This window comes from Schistocerca americana, chromosome 1 (assembly GCF_021461395.2).
Source record: "Schistocerca americana isolate TAMUIC-IGC-003095 chromosome 1, iqSchAmer2.1, whole genome shotgun sequence".
NCBI lineage: Eukaryota > Metazoa > Arthropoda > Insecta > Orthoptera > Acrididae > Schistocerca > Schistocerca americana.
Window position 1 is genome coordinate 513158135 of NC_060119.1, and position 15706 is coordinate 513173840.

At 37.9% G+C, this 15706-nt stretch overlaps 1 protein-coding gene across 2 annotated transcripts in view; it reads right to left on the reverse strand.

Annotated features, from left to right (window-relative positions):
• The window catches only part of LOC124605040 (ribonuclease P/MRP protein subunit POP5), a 156312-nt gene that overhangs the window by 26703 nt on the left and 113903 nt on the right, over positions 1–15706 (reverse strand). For both annotated transcript variants that reach the window (XM_047136530.1, XM_047136529.1), the window contains exon 3: positions 15282–15451. In XM_047136530.1, the coding sequence (XP_046992486.1) occupies positions 15282–15451 (170 nt within the window). The remainder of the gene's footprint in view (positions 1–15281; positions 15452–15706) is intronic.

Genomic DNA, 15706 nt, shown 5'->3' on the forward strand with positions numbered 1-15706 from the left:
AGTAACATTATCTTTCAAAATGATATAATGGTGACAGTAGATAAGACAGGGTCACAATCTTCCCCAGGGAGTATTTTTTCCCCTGATGAAAATGTAATGCATGACAGTGTGGATTTATTAAATCATTATTTGTGTGTCAAACTTATGCCTACTGCAAACTTGGTTGGACAGGGTACAGTACACACACTGGAAACCCTGATCATGATGCACATGTTACAACAGTTATTTAAACTAAGTGTCAAAGATTTTAAGAATGAATTCAAGGAAGAGCAAAAACAAACACTCAGGCAGAGTATTGATGAAAAATTTAATCATTTTACAAAGCAACAGACAGATACACAAAAGAAATTACTTGAACAGCAAAAGCAAACTCTTGATGTTTTCAAAACTGACGTAACACAACAATTCAATGACTTGGCAAAAGATTTGCATGCTGATCTTCCAAATAAATTATCCAATAAATTTTTAAGTATGGGGAAAGACCTAAAAACACAATTGCTCACTGATTTGTCACAATATATAAATAATGTAAGCCAAAAAGTGTCATCAGTAAGCATGACACAAGAACAGTTCGTGGAAAAGGTGGAAGAAGTATCTGGGGGTCAGACAAAAATTGTCCTGGAATATAAATTCACTTGCAGGTACCATTGATGGGTTGCAAACAGCATACAATACCTGTCATTGCAACTAAGTAGCATAAGTTTAAATATTCATTTCATGAGAAAGGAGCAAGACAGGATAGCTACAGACATTAAGGAAATAAAGAACAGAGTCAAAACTGGTAGCCTAGACCAAGGCAGTACCCTGGTAGAGAAGGTAATCCAGGAACTCAAGGGTTATGTAGATGTGATCGAGGAAGCAATTAATGTACAAAGGGCAAAACAAAGTGCTGAAATAGATCACAGAGACTGAAAGCAGTGGAGGAAAAAATCGCGAACTAAAATTGTTAGTAACATTGAAAAGGAAAGGGAACATTCAATCCCAAGCTATCAGGTGTCAACAGACAGGATAGAAAATCCAAACATCTATCCACACTTGAACTCTAACCTGTTAGGTGAAATAGATCACAACTATAACATGCAGCAGGTGCTGCTGACTTCTGTCCCTGTTGGTCAGAGGTATTTGGGATGCAATCTGATACATCAAAACAATGCCATGCTGGTAACGAACAGTGCCACATGCCTTTCTACTTTGGTCGTGAACGAAAGCTTATTATGGTGCAGGCAGTTTCCAATTTTTTCTTCTGAAGGTAAGCAAACAAACCCAGTCGTGTTCATAAGAGCCTTCCAAAGTGTTTTTCCAAGGAACTGGACTGAAGCGCAGAAGACATGCTTTGTGGTACGTAATACACAAGGTGATGTTTTGCTATGGGCCACTGACATGGCAGAAAAGTGTCACACCTACGAACAGTTTGAAAGTGCATGCTTAGAAAAGTTCTGGTCCATCATGGTGCAAGAGAGATTGAGGTTCAAAGTGTTTAACCCAGTGTCATCCAGCTGTAGACATGAAAGGCTCAGAAGATACTTCAAGAAGTATCTAAATAAAGCCCATTACTAGACAAAGCTGATATCGCATGCAGATCGCCTAAAAATCTTGAAAATCTGACTACATACATGAGAAATTAATCACCACTCCTGAGCAAAATATAGAGAATTTCTTCTCAGTTCTTGATTGCCCTATCTTATTTACGATGAAAGACCTGTGCAACCACAAAGTGATAGCTTGTAAGCAAACAGCACAAGAACTAACACACAGCATGGTCGGAATGGCAATAACAACCAATTCAGCTGGCAGGCACATCCCCCTTGATACAACAATGACAGGAACCAATTTGGTAACAGAAAGGGGCAAAAATTCTATTGAGGATATAAAAATAACCAAGGGTACGTATATAATTTCACAGGGCCTGTTAGACCAATTACAAAAACAAGGACACATATTGACACTTCCAGTCCAAAACTGTAAAATACAAACAGCTATAGGAGGCAAGTCTAAAGGCATAAAATTGCAGGCATGGATTCCTATTCAAAGTGACAGCTTCTCTTTACAATCCATTTTTCTTGTGGTTGGAAGGCTAATAGTAAACTGCCTTATCAGTGTGGACACTTTAGGAAGTACCAAGCACAAATTGACACTGGTAAGGGGAAGTGTTATTTCGTTGTGAACGACCAACAGTATTCAGCAGACCTGGTCAGGTCAAACACTAAACAAAGCAAACCACATCACACTGCTGACATTCAAATACAAATCTTCTATCCTACCATCATGTTTGTAAACATACAGGGAACTCAGCAATCACAGGAAGAGGAAACATGCCCCAAGATCGTGCACAGCAAGGTGAGCAAGTCAGCATGTCTTACAAAAGAACAAAAGGAAGAACTGCAGAAGCTTTTAATACGTTATGCTCATGTTTTTGAACTACGCCCTGGCATAATAAAAGGATACAAACACAAAATGGAAGTGCACCCAACACAAAACCTTCTGCTTTTCAGTTTCCCCATTCCATGGGCCAAGGAGGAGGCTGTAAGATAAGAGATCAATAGAATGCTGAATTGGGGAATAATACAACTATCCTTATCACAGTGCTGTAGCCCCGTTTTGGCCATTAGCACACCAGATAATAGTGTCCACCTGGTGCTTGATGCACAAGGAATAAATAAAATTATTATGCCTGTCAGGACGTGCTGACAACCTGAAGAATAACTTCTAAAATTCAATAATGTTAAGTACCTCACTGTAATAGATCTCCGTACCTCATACTGGTACACTGCTTTTGTACATGGGGGGTAGAAACAGTTCAGTTCTGTGTTCTCCCTTTTAGTTTAAACGTTAGTCTGGGCATATTTACTTCTGCTTTAGACTGAGTCTTAGTACCTGAACTATAAAGTAGAGTCACTGTGTGTGTTGATGATCTACTGATTGCTATCTCCATGTGGTCAGAACACTTAAGGCTCTTGGCTTAAGTCTTGCAAAGGTTTTCAGAATATGGAGCCACAGCTAATCTAGTGAAGTAACATTTCGATAAGGAAATGGTTAAATTTCTTGGACACACAATATCACCTCAAGGCATACTCCCAGAGTCTAAGAAGGTCAATGCTACCAGACACTGCCCTGTACCTCAAAATAAGAAAGAGTTGAAGGGATATCTTGAACTAGTATCTTTCCTCAGAAAATTTATAACACAGCAGCTTTTAAACAGTGATGCTCTATGGGATCTTCTACAGAAGAACCACCCTTAGTTACAGACCAAGCAATGTCAAATTGATTTTGACAACATTAAAGCAGCTCTTTTGAATAATAACATCTTAAATCATCCTGACATGACCCAGGATTTTTATCTCTGTACAGACGCGTCGTCGCAAGAGCTGGCGGCTTGTTTATCCCAAAGTACTGAGACGAATTGGGAGCTCGCCCCCAAGGTAATTAGTTTTGCTAATAGAGTCCTATCTAAAGCTGAACGAGCATATTCCACAACTGAATTGGAAGCTCTAGTGATAATATGGGCTTTCAAAATGTTCGAACATTACCTGTGGAGAAAGCATGCCAAGGTGTAGTGCGACCATCAGTCTGTCATTCCTTCTCACTTGTAAGCTCTTACATAGGAGGATCACTAGGTGATGTTTGTATTCACAGAAATTTGATTTTGAAATTGTTTATATCAAAGGTAATCAAAACATAATTGCTGATATCTTATCCTTGCTACCACAAGGTCTAGATGAATTCTTGGAATTTGTGGAGAATAAGTGAGAATTCAAGCTTCTGTTGATGAAAGCTACAACACAACTGCCATACTATGTTAGGGTGTGTAAAAGCATGGAGAAACTACAGCAGAAGGATGCCAATTGGCAAAAGGTATGGCTAAAACTGCTGGCAAAAGATATGGCTAAAACTGCTGCAGAACAACGGCGACAAGTTGAAAAAAATTCTTATGACTTACCAAGATGTATTGTTTCACCGACACCACCCAGAGCAGAACCAATGGTGTGTTTGTTTATTAGAGGATCGTGTTAATAACTTTATATTATACACTCACAATGTTTGAGGACACTACGCCGTCTTCAAATGCCTCAGTAAGAAAAGCTCTTGTTGTTACTATCCAAACTTAGGACAAGAAGTTCTGCAGGAAATAAGGAAGTGTGTTGTCTGTCAGAAGGCTAAGCATACAAATAAGTCAAAACTAATTGAACTACACCCGATATTGCCTAAAAGACCCTTGGAGATAGTTTCCTTGGATGCAGCTGGACCATATCCACAATGGAAAGGAGGTGTGCATATGTTGTGCTATATGATGTTTTCTCCAGGTATGTCAAATTGTATGCTGTGCGGTCAGTGACTGTGGGCCCCATCATCAAAAGGATTACAATAGATTGTCTACCCTGTATAGGCGAGTCAGAAATACTGCTGATGGACAATGCGTCATACTTTACAAACAACCGACGGAAAAAGTTTATGAACACTCACAAAATTAAACATATTCTTGTATCCAGGTTTCACTCAGAAGAAAGTCCCTTATTGAGGGTATTTAAGGAATTTAACACATTTAGCTGGACTTACATTCCTCACAAGTGCACAAGGTGGATTGAATACGTTACTCCATTCCAGCAAGTTGTTAACAGTCTCCCACATAGTTCAACCACATTTACACCTACATAATTGTTGTTTAACAAAAGACAAGTACACGACTGGAAAAACCTCTACCAAAGGTCCCTTGGAAAGAAATATCGCATGAGGAGAAAATCCGTCAGGCACTGGTCAGCACTGAAGAAAAGGCAGAGTACAGAAAACAACTACATGATAAACAATTAGAACGCACTGTAGAGTACCATGTGGTACAATAAGTACTCCTTGGAACAAATCCAAAACCGACAAAGTATGGTAAATTGAATCACAAGTGGCAACTGCTATACACAGGACCATTTGTTATATCAGAAATCCCTCACCCAGGAGCCTATAAGTTAGTATACTTAAACAGTGGTAAAGACAAAGGGCTCTACCCATATAAGGATTTACGTGAATTTGTGCACTAAACAGGATTTGACGCTGATCAAGCATGGCTTGGGGGAATGTATGTAAGTGTATACAAGAGATGATCTACTGTCCATTTGAATATACTTATTACAATTGATGTTAAGTGTTAATTTTAGATTTCATTTTGCCTGTTTCATATTTGTTGCCATATTAGGATGTAAGTTTTAGGTACTTAAGATTTTTATTGTATGTTTATGGGCCACAGAAGCTCAGAAAAAATTACCCTCACCAAGTGCGAGAAATTCTTTAATTTGAAACTGTACTGTTTAAACACACAGTATGCTTGCAATTGAGATGCAATGCATGTAGTAGTGAAGTAAAGTGGGGACAGCTGTGCACGCACAGTAGCTACCTCTATTGTTGACAGCTTCCTTGCATGTGCACAGCATAGCATAAGGCAACGGATCACCGCCAGATGACAACTGTAGCTTAGCAAAGAAATGCCAAGCAATCTACATTTAGAGAAATCTAAGTCAAAACGATAACCACAGTACAAGCATGTGTGCTCTTACAACTCATAAAAAACTTAATACAGAATGAACTGCATACTGATAGAAACTGAATATATGTATATTGAAAGTGTGATGCATTAGTAGCCAGCAAGAAGCTACATATTTAGTTTCAAGTTAGCATTTAAGTGTCCTTCCAGTGAATGATGCAGAGTCACATCCTGCGTAAAATATGGGACACAATAGTTAGCATAAGTGCCACACTGGAAATAAATAATTACATGTATAAAAATATATGATAGTGTGAATATGTGTATGAAAAAAACTACAGTATGTCAGATGTATAAAAAGGTTGAATTTGGGTCTTGTCCTACCAAATGACAAGGGGTCAGACTACACATTATAAGACCATGTAACTGAGATGAGCGCCAAGCAAGAGTTATCACAAAACATTTATACATGGACACAAGCTGTCTCAACATTGTCTTACAGTTGTTCATTGGCACAATTCTCATAGGGACATATTCATACACAAGAGTGATATCCTGTAGCAAAGGAAGTATAAGTCATCGATGGCACTAGTTTAACACAATACTGTATTGTCAACATGTATCAATAGCTAACAAACATGAAGTAAGTCAATTAACATGAGTAGATGGTCGTGAAATGATGCACTCTGTAGTTCTCTCGAGATGAACGAAGGATTTCAGTAGTAGGGTAAGAATTGAATGCAGCTTCTTGCCCTTAATATTTCCTTTAGGCCATCAGACACATTCTAGTAAACCTGTCAGAGGCGTAGCTAAGTGTCATTGTGTAGGCTTATCACAATTTCATGTTATGAAGCTTTCCTTCCTCTGTATCTGTTAACGATGGGTGCTCACGTCAAGTGCGGTATATGAATACAAAACTTATGCACATCATGTGATAATGTTATATGCAAATACCGGGTGATCAAAAAGTCAGTATAAATTTGAAAACTGAATAAATCATGGAATAATGTAGATAGAGAGGTACAAATTGACACACATGCTTGGAATGACAAGGGGTTTTATTAGAACCAAAAAAAAAAAAAAAACAATACAAAAGTTCAAAAAATGTCCAACAGATGGCACTTCATCTGATCAAAATAGCAATAATTAGCATAACAAAGTAAGACAAAGCAAAGATAATGTTCTTTACAGGAAATTCTCAATATGTCCACCATCATTCCTCAACAATAGCTGTAGTCGAGGAATGATGTTGTGAACAGCACTGTAAAGCATGTTTGGAGTTATGGTGAGGCATTGACATCGGATGTTGTCTTTCAGCATCCCTAGAGATATCGGTCGATCACGGTACACTAGCGACTTCAGGTAACCCCAAAGCTAATAATCGCACGGACTGAGGTCTGGGGACCTGGGAGGCCAAGCATGACGAAAGTGGCGGCTGAGCACACGATCATCACCAAACGATGCGCGCAAGAGATCTTTCACGCGTCTACCAATATGGGGTGGAGCGCCATCCTGTATAAACATTGTACGTTCCAGCAGGTGTTTATCAGCCAGGCTGGGGATGATGCGATTCTGTAACATATCGGCATACCTCTCACCCATCACGGTAGCAGTTACAAAACCCGTATCACGCATTTCCTTGAAGAAAAAAGGCCCGATAACGGTAGATGTGGTAAATCCAACCCATACTGTGACTTTCTCGTTGTGCAATGGAGTTTCCACGACAGTTCTAGGATTTTCGGTAGCCCAAATTCTGTAGTTTTGGGCATTGACAGACCCTCGGAGCGAGAAATGAGCTTCTTCGGTCCACAACACGTTACTCAACCGATCGTCATCTTCTGCCATCTTTTGAAACGCCCACACAGCAAATGCCCTCCGCTTCACTAAATCGCCAGGTAACAGTTCATGATGCCGATGGATTTTCTACGAATAGCATCGTAGGGTACGCCTAAGTGCCAACTAAACAGTAGTGTATGGAATGCCGGTGCGACGTGCGACTGCACGAGCGCTGACTTCCCCATGCATAGACGAACCCGCTACAGTCTCCATTTCTTCCTGAACTGTCTCAGCAGCATTACTCCTTGTGCTTGGTCGGCCACTACAGGGTCTATTGTCTAAACAACCCGTGGCTTCGAACTTCGAAATCATTCTCGCCACAGCTGCATTTGTCAACGGACCTTTACCCGCTCGAATCCCCTTTCTATGGCAATAGGATCATAACGCTGAACTAGCACATTCCCCATTCTGATAATACAGCTTCACTAAAAGTGCCTTTTCAGGTAACGTCAACATGCTGCGACTGATGGCGCATCTGATTCTCTCTCTCATTGCAGCTCCTTTTATACACGACTGTCATGCACAGTCACTGACGTTTTGCTGTCCAGCGCCACCTGTCGGAAATTTTGTGAACTGGTTTTTTTTTTTGTTCTAATAAAACCCCACGTCATTCGAAGCATGTGTGTCAATTTTTACCTCTCTATCTACATTATTCTGTGGTTTATTAAGTTTTCAAATTTATACTGACTTTTTGATCAACCGGTATTTTGTCAATACTGGAAAATGAGATTGAAAGAAAAAAACCTGAGTAATGTTAAATTAAGATGAGCCTATGAATAACGATTGCTCACAAATGAACATTCAAAGGGGTAATACCTGAGAGCAAAATGTGATAAAAATGATCATGCAAAAACTGAAAGAGATGTACATAATATAAAATGTCCAGTGTTTATGTAAATTTTTGTATAATATTTATGTTAAGAAATGTAAATGCAATATGAAAATGTATATGTACAGAGTAATAAATATGCAAACCCGATGTGTCAATACATTTTTAAGTGTAAATATTTAGGTTATCATAACAATGATGAAATGTAAGACTATGTAAAGCTGAATATATTTTTCAGGTACTAATAACAGTAAATGTGCTACGATAATTTTGTGAAGGTTTGAAACCTGTAATTACAAGTGCTCCTGTGAGAAATGTGTGCCAGTGCTGAGCAGTAGCGAACATTTATATCCTTGGTGGACTCTAGTATTGACACGATGTTCTACCACAGAGAGGGTATGGAAATGAATAAAGGCACTGGTTACTTACCCTGAACCCATTCAAGTGTCTTAAGGATGCTGAAATCATGAGCCTGGTTCAACCACTGAAACATGTGGATTACAACAGGAATACATGCCTGGGCCATGAAGAATGAACCTCCTCGCCACAACATCAATGGATCCACTATGCACAAGCCTCAGTACGCCGCATTGCAGCAATGGATGGACAAGTTTATTGACTGGTTAAGTAAATGAAACTGCAGCACACTTGTGGACAGTTCAACTTAACTGCAGCGCTAACAAACTCAAGTGCGCGTGCAGCATACAGCCGTTGCGAGAAAGATGCACATAATTGAGTTGTCTCGGTACTGTGTTAAGTGAAAGTTCTACTATGCAGAAATCACCTGTTTTCATTCTGCTACCAAGCTACATCCCAATTTATTTATTTCCTTCCCCCAATGCAATGAGGACTCGCATTTTAAAATTCAGCTCTTCGGAGAGGAAGTCAACAAGAAGAGAGAATAGCCACCGCAACCACAACAGCATTGTTGTACATCATTGGGGAGAAAAAGTAAATTACCAAGCCACAGACTAAACTAAAAGATATTAATATGAATTCTATGTTTTAGAACTGCCACAACATTCTTAACACACATGCATCTATGTTTGCACATGTTCTGGGCGGATATTTTTGGTGTGGCTTACAATAATTACTACATATAATTCTCTCCCCAACCAATATAACATCCTATTCAGATGTATTTTGTCCAAAAACATGTAATACAAAGTGTGGTGTCACCAAAGAACAAGTTCCCAAGGCAAGGTAAGAAAAGTCCCTACCAGACACAACAACAAATGAGTGACAGTGGCATGTTTCCATATGCCATCGCTGGAGAAGGTTTGCTTACGTCAGAGCAGACTGCCACTAAGGTCCAGTCTGTAATCATTGCCAAAGATGACAGCATCATCTCTCTACAGCTAACAGTGCAAGAATTTTATTAAAGTGATGTAAACAAATATAAACAACCTTGCTTAGCAACAGATTACTTCAAAGTTTAATATTTCATCTTGTTCAAGTTATAATAAAGTGATCTAATATTTTGTAAGTACTATAGTACCAACTCAGGTTCCTCCAGAAATAAATTTGAGAACCCACCACTGTGCTGAAAAGCGTTATTTTGTGTGGCACAACAAAGGATTTGAGGTGCCACCGCTGCCTTCATGTCTCTATTAAGCCCAAAGTGAACAGCATCACTTGTGACTACCATACACAATAATCATAAGTTTCAAGTCTGCAAAGTCTAATATGTAACTGCAAGATAAATACTAGAACCTCAGACAAGAAAATGACAGTTGATAAATACGTTCATAGTTGATAAGTACACTCACAGCACTGCGCTGCGGCCACCTGGCCAGAGAGTACTTGAGGCGTGTGGCCAATGGCTGCAACAGGGCAAGGAACCTCAAATGTATACTGTTCTTATTGTGGTGCAACTACAAGCTGTTTTGCAGGATTGTTTCCTGAAGTTTTTGCTATTACTGGTGAGTTAGAAAGTGAAGCAAATTACCTTTGGGGTTCCATCAGACTGGTAACTTTAGCAGACAGTCGAAATGAGATTTTAAAAAAATAACGGAGTGTGTGGACTCGAACTTACTACTTCATGTTTCCATTCTGCAACATTTACCACTAGACCACAAGCTCATGCAGCTCTGTAAGAGCTCGAGAAGGAGATAACACTTCCTACAGACAACTTCGCATCCTACAGTGTTGTCAAGTCATGTACATGGCTTAACTTTGAATTCTGAGGGCAGTTGGTTTTACGGACTGCCTTAAATGAACAACTCAGCTTAGTCCCTGCAGTGGTTGGCCAGTGGTCAGATTTTATTACTAGAACAGTACCTACCGAGTGAAGATCTGAAATCTGTATTGCACTTGATACCCAGAAATGCCAAGCACTTTTATCATTCTCATTTTTGGAGATGATCAAGTCATTGATGGCATCAAATGATTTATTGGTGTAATTTCTTGAATAAAATGCAGTCATGACATAAAGTTGCATGATATGCAAAACAGAACACTGGTTTGAATTACGGTATGACCTAACTAAATACTGCTGAAAAATGTATTATGTGTGCTCGTTGTAACTACATTGCCAACATCAAAATATGCACCATGTAGTGGTGATTTATTGTTGCTCAACCCAGAATATTAGCTTGCTAACTAAGTGATAATGGCCTAAAAGACATAGGCAACACAACACTGCATAAATATTTTTAAACGTTAGTATATTTTTAATACAGTGCACACAATTGTCTAAATTTCCACCACTTTTGGAGATGATAGCTGTAACACAGATTTTACAATGAGAAGGTTTGCAAATGGATGAATATCTCAGATTGTGATTTTGGAGCTTGGATCGCCATTGCTATTCTGGTCCAACTGATGTTGACTTTTATTCAAAACATACTCTTTAAAAGATACTAATGTGTAAGTAGGGTCCAGAAGCTGAAAATATCCTTTCATATCTCCTCCTAAGGGAGGACACACTTTATGACCACCTCAACTAGAGTTAAATTTTTTCATTAAGTTTAACTCAAAAATAAAATAATTACAGAATCTGGTAGAAGAATCAATTAGAAATAAATATTTTTTTCCATAAGCAACAATAACCAGTGTTGTCAACCATGCTGGTGGGGGAATGGAATGCCTTATCACAAGAACTCCTTACCAATCTTGTTGCTGACATAGGAAAATCTTGCCATCCATGGTGATTGCACACCCTATTAAGAACCATGACCGACCTTTTGTAATGCTCAGGGGATCATCATGAATCATAATGACTTCTGTGTAATAATTGTCTTTGAATAAAAGTTTCATCTCTGTTAATTTAATTGCATATTTCTTTCAGATATCTTCTACACTATACTGTAGCAGTTCTTTCTATGTATCATCAAAGTTTCATTGAACTATATTATTTGGCACTTTCATCCTCAAGTTTTGCATGCCAGTGTATTATTGTACAACAAACTATGTTTGATTTGTGAATAAGTACTCCTAAGACTAAAGATTTCTGATCAATCAGGTTTACTTATTGAGCCTCTGAAAGCATATAAAATGCAGTCTTACGAAATGCACACTCAATAAAAGGTCGGCAAAGGTACTATGGATTTTGTCCCATAACAAACTAACATCATAGTCAGGCCATCAGATCACCACAACTTAACAGCAGAAACTATGACTAGTTCTTAAATTGTTTCTTGAATCTTCTGCTCCCAGAACTTGAAAAGGAAAGTAATCAGTAACTTTCAAAGTATCACATCAAGAATAAAAATCTGATGAGCTGGGAAGGGGCAGCTCCACAGTGAGCTAACTTTTAACAAAGACATGATTTCATTAAGTTTGTTGGACACTACAAAGTTGTATTCAGGAAAGTTGTCTTAGCAGCTTAAACTGGCAATTAATGCAATCCTACGACCTCACAGAAATAAGATAAAAGCAGTGTGGTCTGTGGTTCAGTCAGAACTAGGAGCCAAAGTCAAAAGTCAAGAGATTTTGAAAATTATATTATAGTTAATCCTGTTCATATATTACATTGTTTCAATGAATTGTTCTAAAATGTAACAAGATTAGATGCAGACACGACAATAAGAATATGTCTTTTTAAAAAATCTGAAAAATCACACAACACAAATGCATAAAATGCAATATTGTCTTTGAAAAACGAAAATTCACCTGAAAGAAATGATATATCCACAAATGTAACCAAGATCGTTAATGAGATTATTTCACAACCATTGTCCATTATTATGCACAAGCTGTTCACAGGCAGGGAGGTTTTCCAAACATACTGAGTTAAAACTGTTATTAAAAAAGGGATCGATAAAAGGTATGGAGAATTGCTGCCCTATCTCACTTCTGCCATACTTCTCTTAAGTGTTTAATAAGATTGCACTGAAACAAATTCAAAAAATATTACAATAAATAAAATAATTTTTAACAGCCCATTTGCCATCCAGAAAGGAATATCAATCAATGAGTTTACCCACAAGATATGCACCATACAAGATGAGGATTAAAAAGTCACACATTCTGTGATGTGACAAAAACATTTGATTCAATGAATCACTCCTTACTTCTCCAGAAATACCAGATGTATTGACCACAATTTAAACTGGAAGACACACATACACACGTTTGGAAATATACTAAATAGTTTAGCATTTGCTTCTGGAGGCAGGGGATCAACAAATGTCACTCAACAACAGCAAATTAAAAAAATAAAATAATCAGGAAGAAATGAATTGTAAAACACACCTTCCTTTACATTTATGAGGTATTGATTTTCTTATTTAGAAAACAACATACACTTAAAACTTTCCATTTCCAAAGCAATTACAGCACTCACTACAGAAAAAACTTTTAAACTTCCTGCACACCATTTAAAACTTTAGGCAATTGTATACCATTTTTGGAGACTCAAAAACTAATAGTGAGTACTGTGTAACTGTATCACAGTATTGTGTGTGAAATAATGTAAAGCTTTTGAGTTACTCTTATAAAAATGTTTTATTATATGAAATTGTGTGTACCGAGGCAAATAAACCATGTTTCACATGCTCACATTGAATCATGTAGTTCCACACAGCATGTAGCGCAAGCCAGCAGTGAGAAGCCATATTTAATAATTTTTTGTGTAGATTTGTATTCTTGCTATAGGTTTGTACACATAATGTACAAGAATTGTCAATTACATTCAATTGAGTTTGATGTCAAAAAGTGGAAATGAACCACTGGTAAAAATGTAAAGGACAGCAAAAGGTGGATAATAATGGGTGACTGAAACAAGCCAACAGAGACACAACACCAGATAGCATCAAATCACTACGTACAACTGTAATGCCTAACTGACATTAGAGTATATTACTGATCTCCTCACATCCCCCACACACACTTGCATATATGAGTCAGTGATGATCTCACATGCCAACACACTTGAATACATGAGTTATTTCAGCAGGTGCCTTCTCTGTCACCCCTGCTTCACACAATTTCATTAGAAAAAATGACCCACTTGACGTGACAAGTACACATCAATGTAAAACAACTGAAGGAAAGTGTTTTCATTGTATGAGCCACAGGTTTCATCCAATTTTAACAGTAAGTACAAGGATACATGGTATTAACTTCTTGAGCCACTGGATCCAATTAGTGTCCACAAAGCAGGCTGATGGCAACAGTTATTTAACAAGAGAAATACACAGCCATTTGCTAGGATCACAATATCCCTCAGAACTGAGTGCTTCAAACCATGTTGCACTTTTTTCCCCAGCAAGCAATGGAATCTTTCAGCATTCTAATACTCCTTGTCATCACAAGCATCATGTACTCAAATGATAGAGATAATATTGTGGACTTTCACTGTCCTCAGTAACTTTCAAATATACAAGTCTTCAATCTTATTTGATCACTTGACATAACATGCTACTTTTTACAATGAATCTGTTTTATACACAGTATGATTGATCATGTTTCATTACAATACAGTCTCTTCAGCTGATGTAATGAAGATGACAGGGTTTTTCACCCACGCGCACTTGCACACACAGCTACATCATTCTCCTGACATTGTGTGTTTAAGGGAAAGAGAAAGTGAGAGAAAGTTGGGAAGGGGAGAGGAACTTGCACCATTTCTGTGTTTTTTAAAGATGAACTGAACTTTGTAAATCATACAATACACAATTCTTTGATATTTAGTTAGTTTCATGTTTCATAGATCATTTAAATGATTTTTTTATTGAAATAGAACGAGTCAGATAATTGCTGTTGCTCCATGCTTCCTCTTTATGGTGATGGATGTCTATTCTTGTGCTGTCATTTGTATTTAACACACAATTTACCATTATGGTAAGCATAGAAATCAACATATTACAAAGGCACTGCATAAACGTTGTCAATACTAATGTGTGCAAGCATAAAACAAAAAGTGTTGTTACAAATAAGGTATCAACAGCATCTCTGTTGATTCCACCCAGCCTGCCACTCACAGTTACATGAAAGATGGCACTTTTGACTCTCCTGTCAACTTGCCACCAGTTGAGGGCACCCTTCCATTACTCACTGTCTCCAATGAGGGGCACCGCGTGTACACACCACCAGAGGATGTAAATACACACGCCCTCGCTGCTTGAGACTTTGTTTGGCCAGCGTATCATTCCAAGCAGCCAGAATTCAGAGCTCGCCTCCACATCAAGTTTGTCTATAGGCTTATGGATGTAAGTGTGAAACGCTGCAGTGAGGAACACTGTATTGAAGTAGCATGATGCTGCTAAGTATTATTAATACTGAAAGACTTACACATGTCAGTCAACTTCGAGACCATTTGTTACAATCGTAAATGTTACTATCACCTGTGTATAATTCAGCACCACAGAAGAACCTAAAGCATTCAAAGTTATGTATAAATCAACTATTAAGTGCACATAGTGTAAATAAACAGATTAATGAGTTATCTTTTTGTAGATGTCTGCTTGCATTTACTAGCCACCTCAGCTACCCATACAACATATTCATCAATTATTTCCATCAATTTCTTATAAACAATGTGAAAAATGTGTTTCTTTCCAGTGAATCAACTTTGCACTAATGTAAATATCAGTAATTCTACCAAAACAAGTCAGAATTGCACACAGAAGCATTTTAACAAAAAAATACATGTACTCTTAAAGTCTAATCTGTATCCAATCTACTCCAGAAAATGTTTACACTCACCCGAACAAAACGGTAACACTGTTGCAGAGTAGCACCAACATACAGAGTGTGCAGAGTTATTTGGTGTCCACTGACGTCATTCATCATAGGAAGTGTACTGGCGACAAGGCGATGAGGACCATGTCGAGTCCGAATCATAGCAATGCGTGTCCACTTGTTACAGTATTTTGCTATCAGGAAACAAATTTCACAATCTTCATCATCTAATAGGATTATTATTTTGTGTGTTCATTAGTTAGAACAATTTTTAAACAAAACATTCTCAATATTTTTGCTACACCAATCAAAGTTTCACAGTCATGTTTTTTTTAATCAATTACAAATCCATTCTCTCTTGATGGAAATGGTGAGTACAATACTAAAATGCTAAAATACAAACTACATCTTTTATGGCTAGAATAACAATTGTTATTTCACTGTGTATG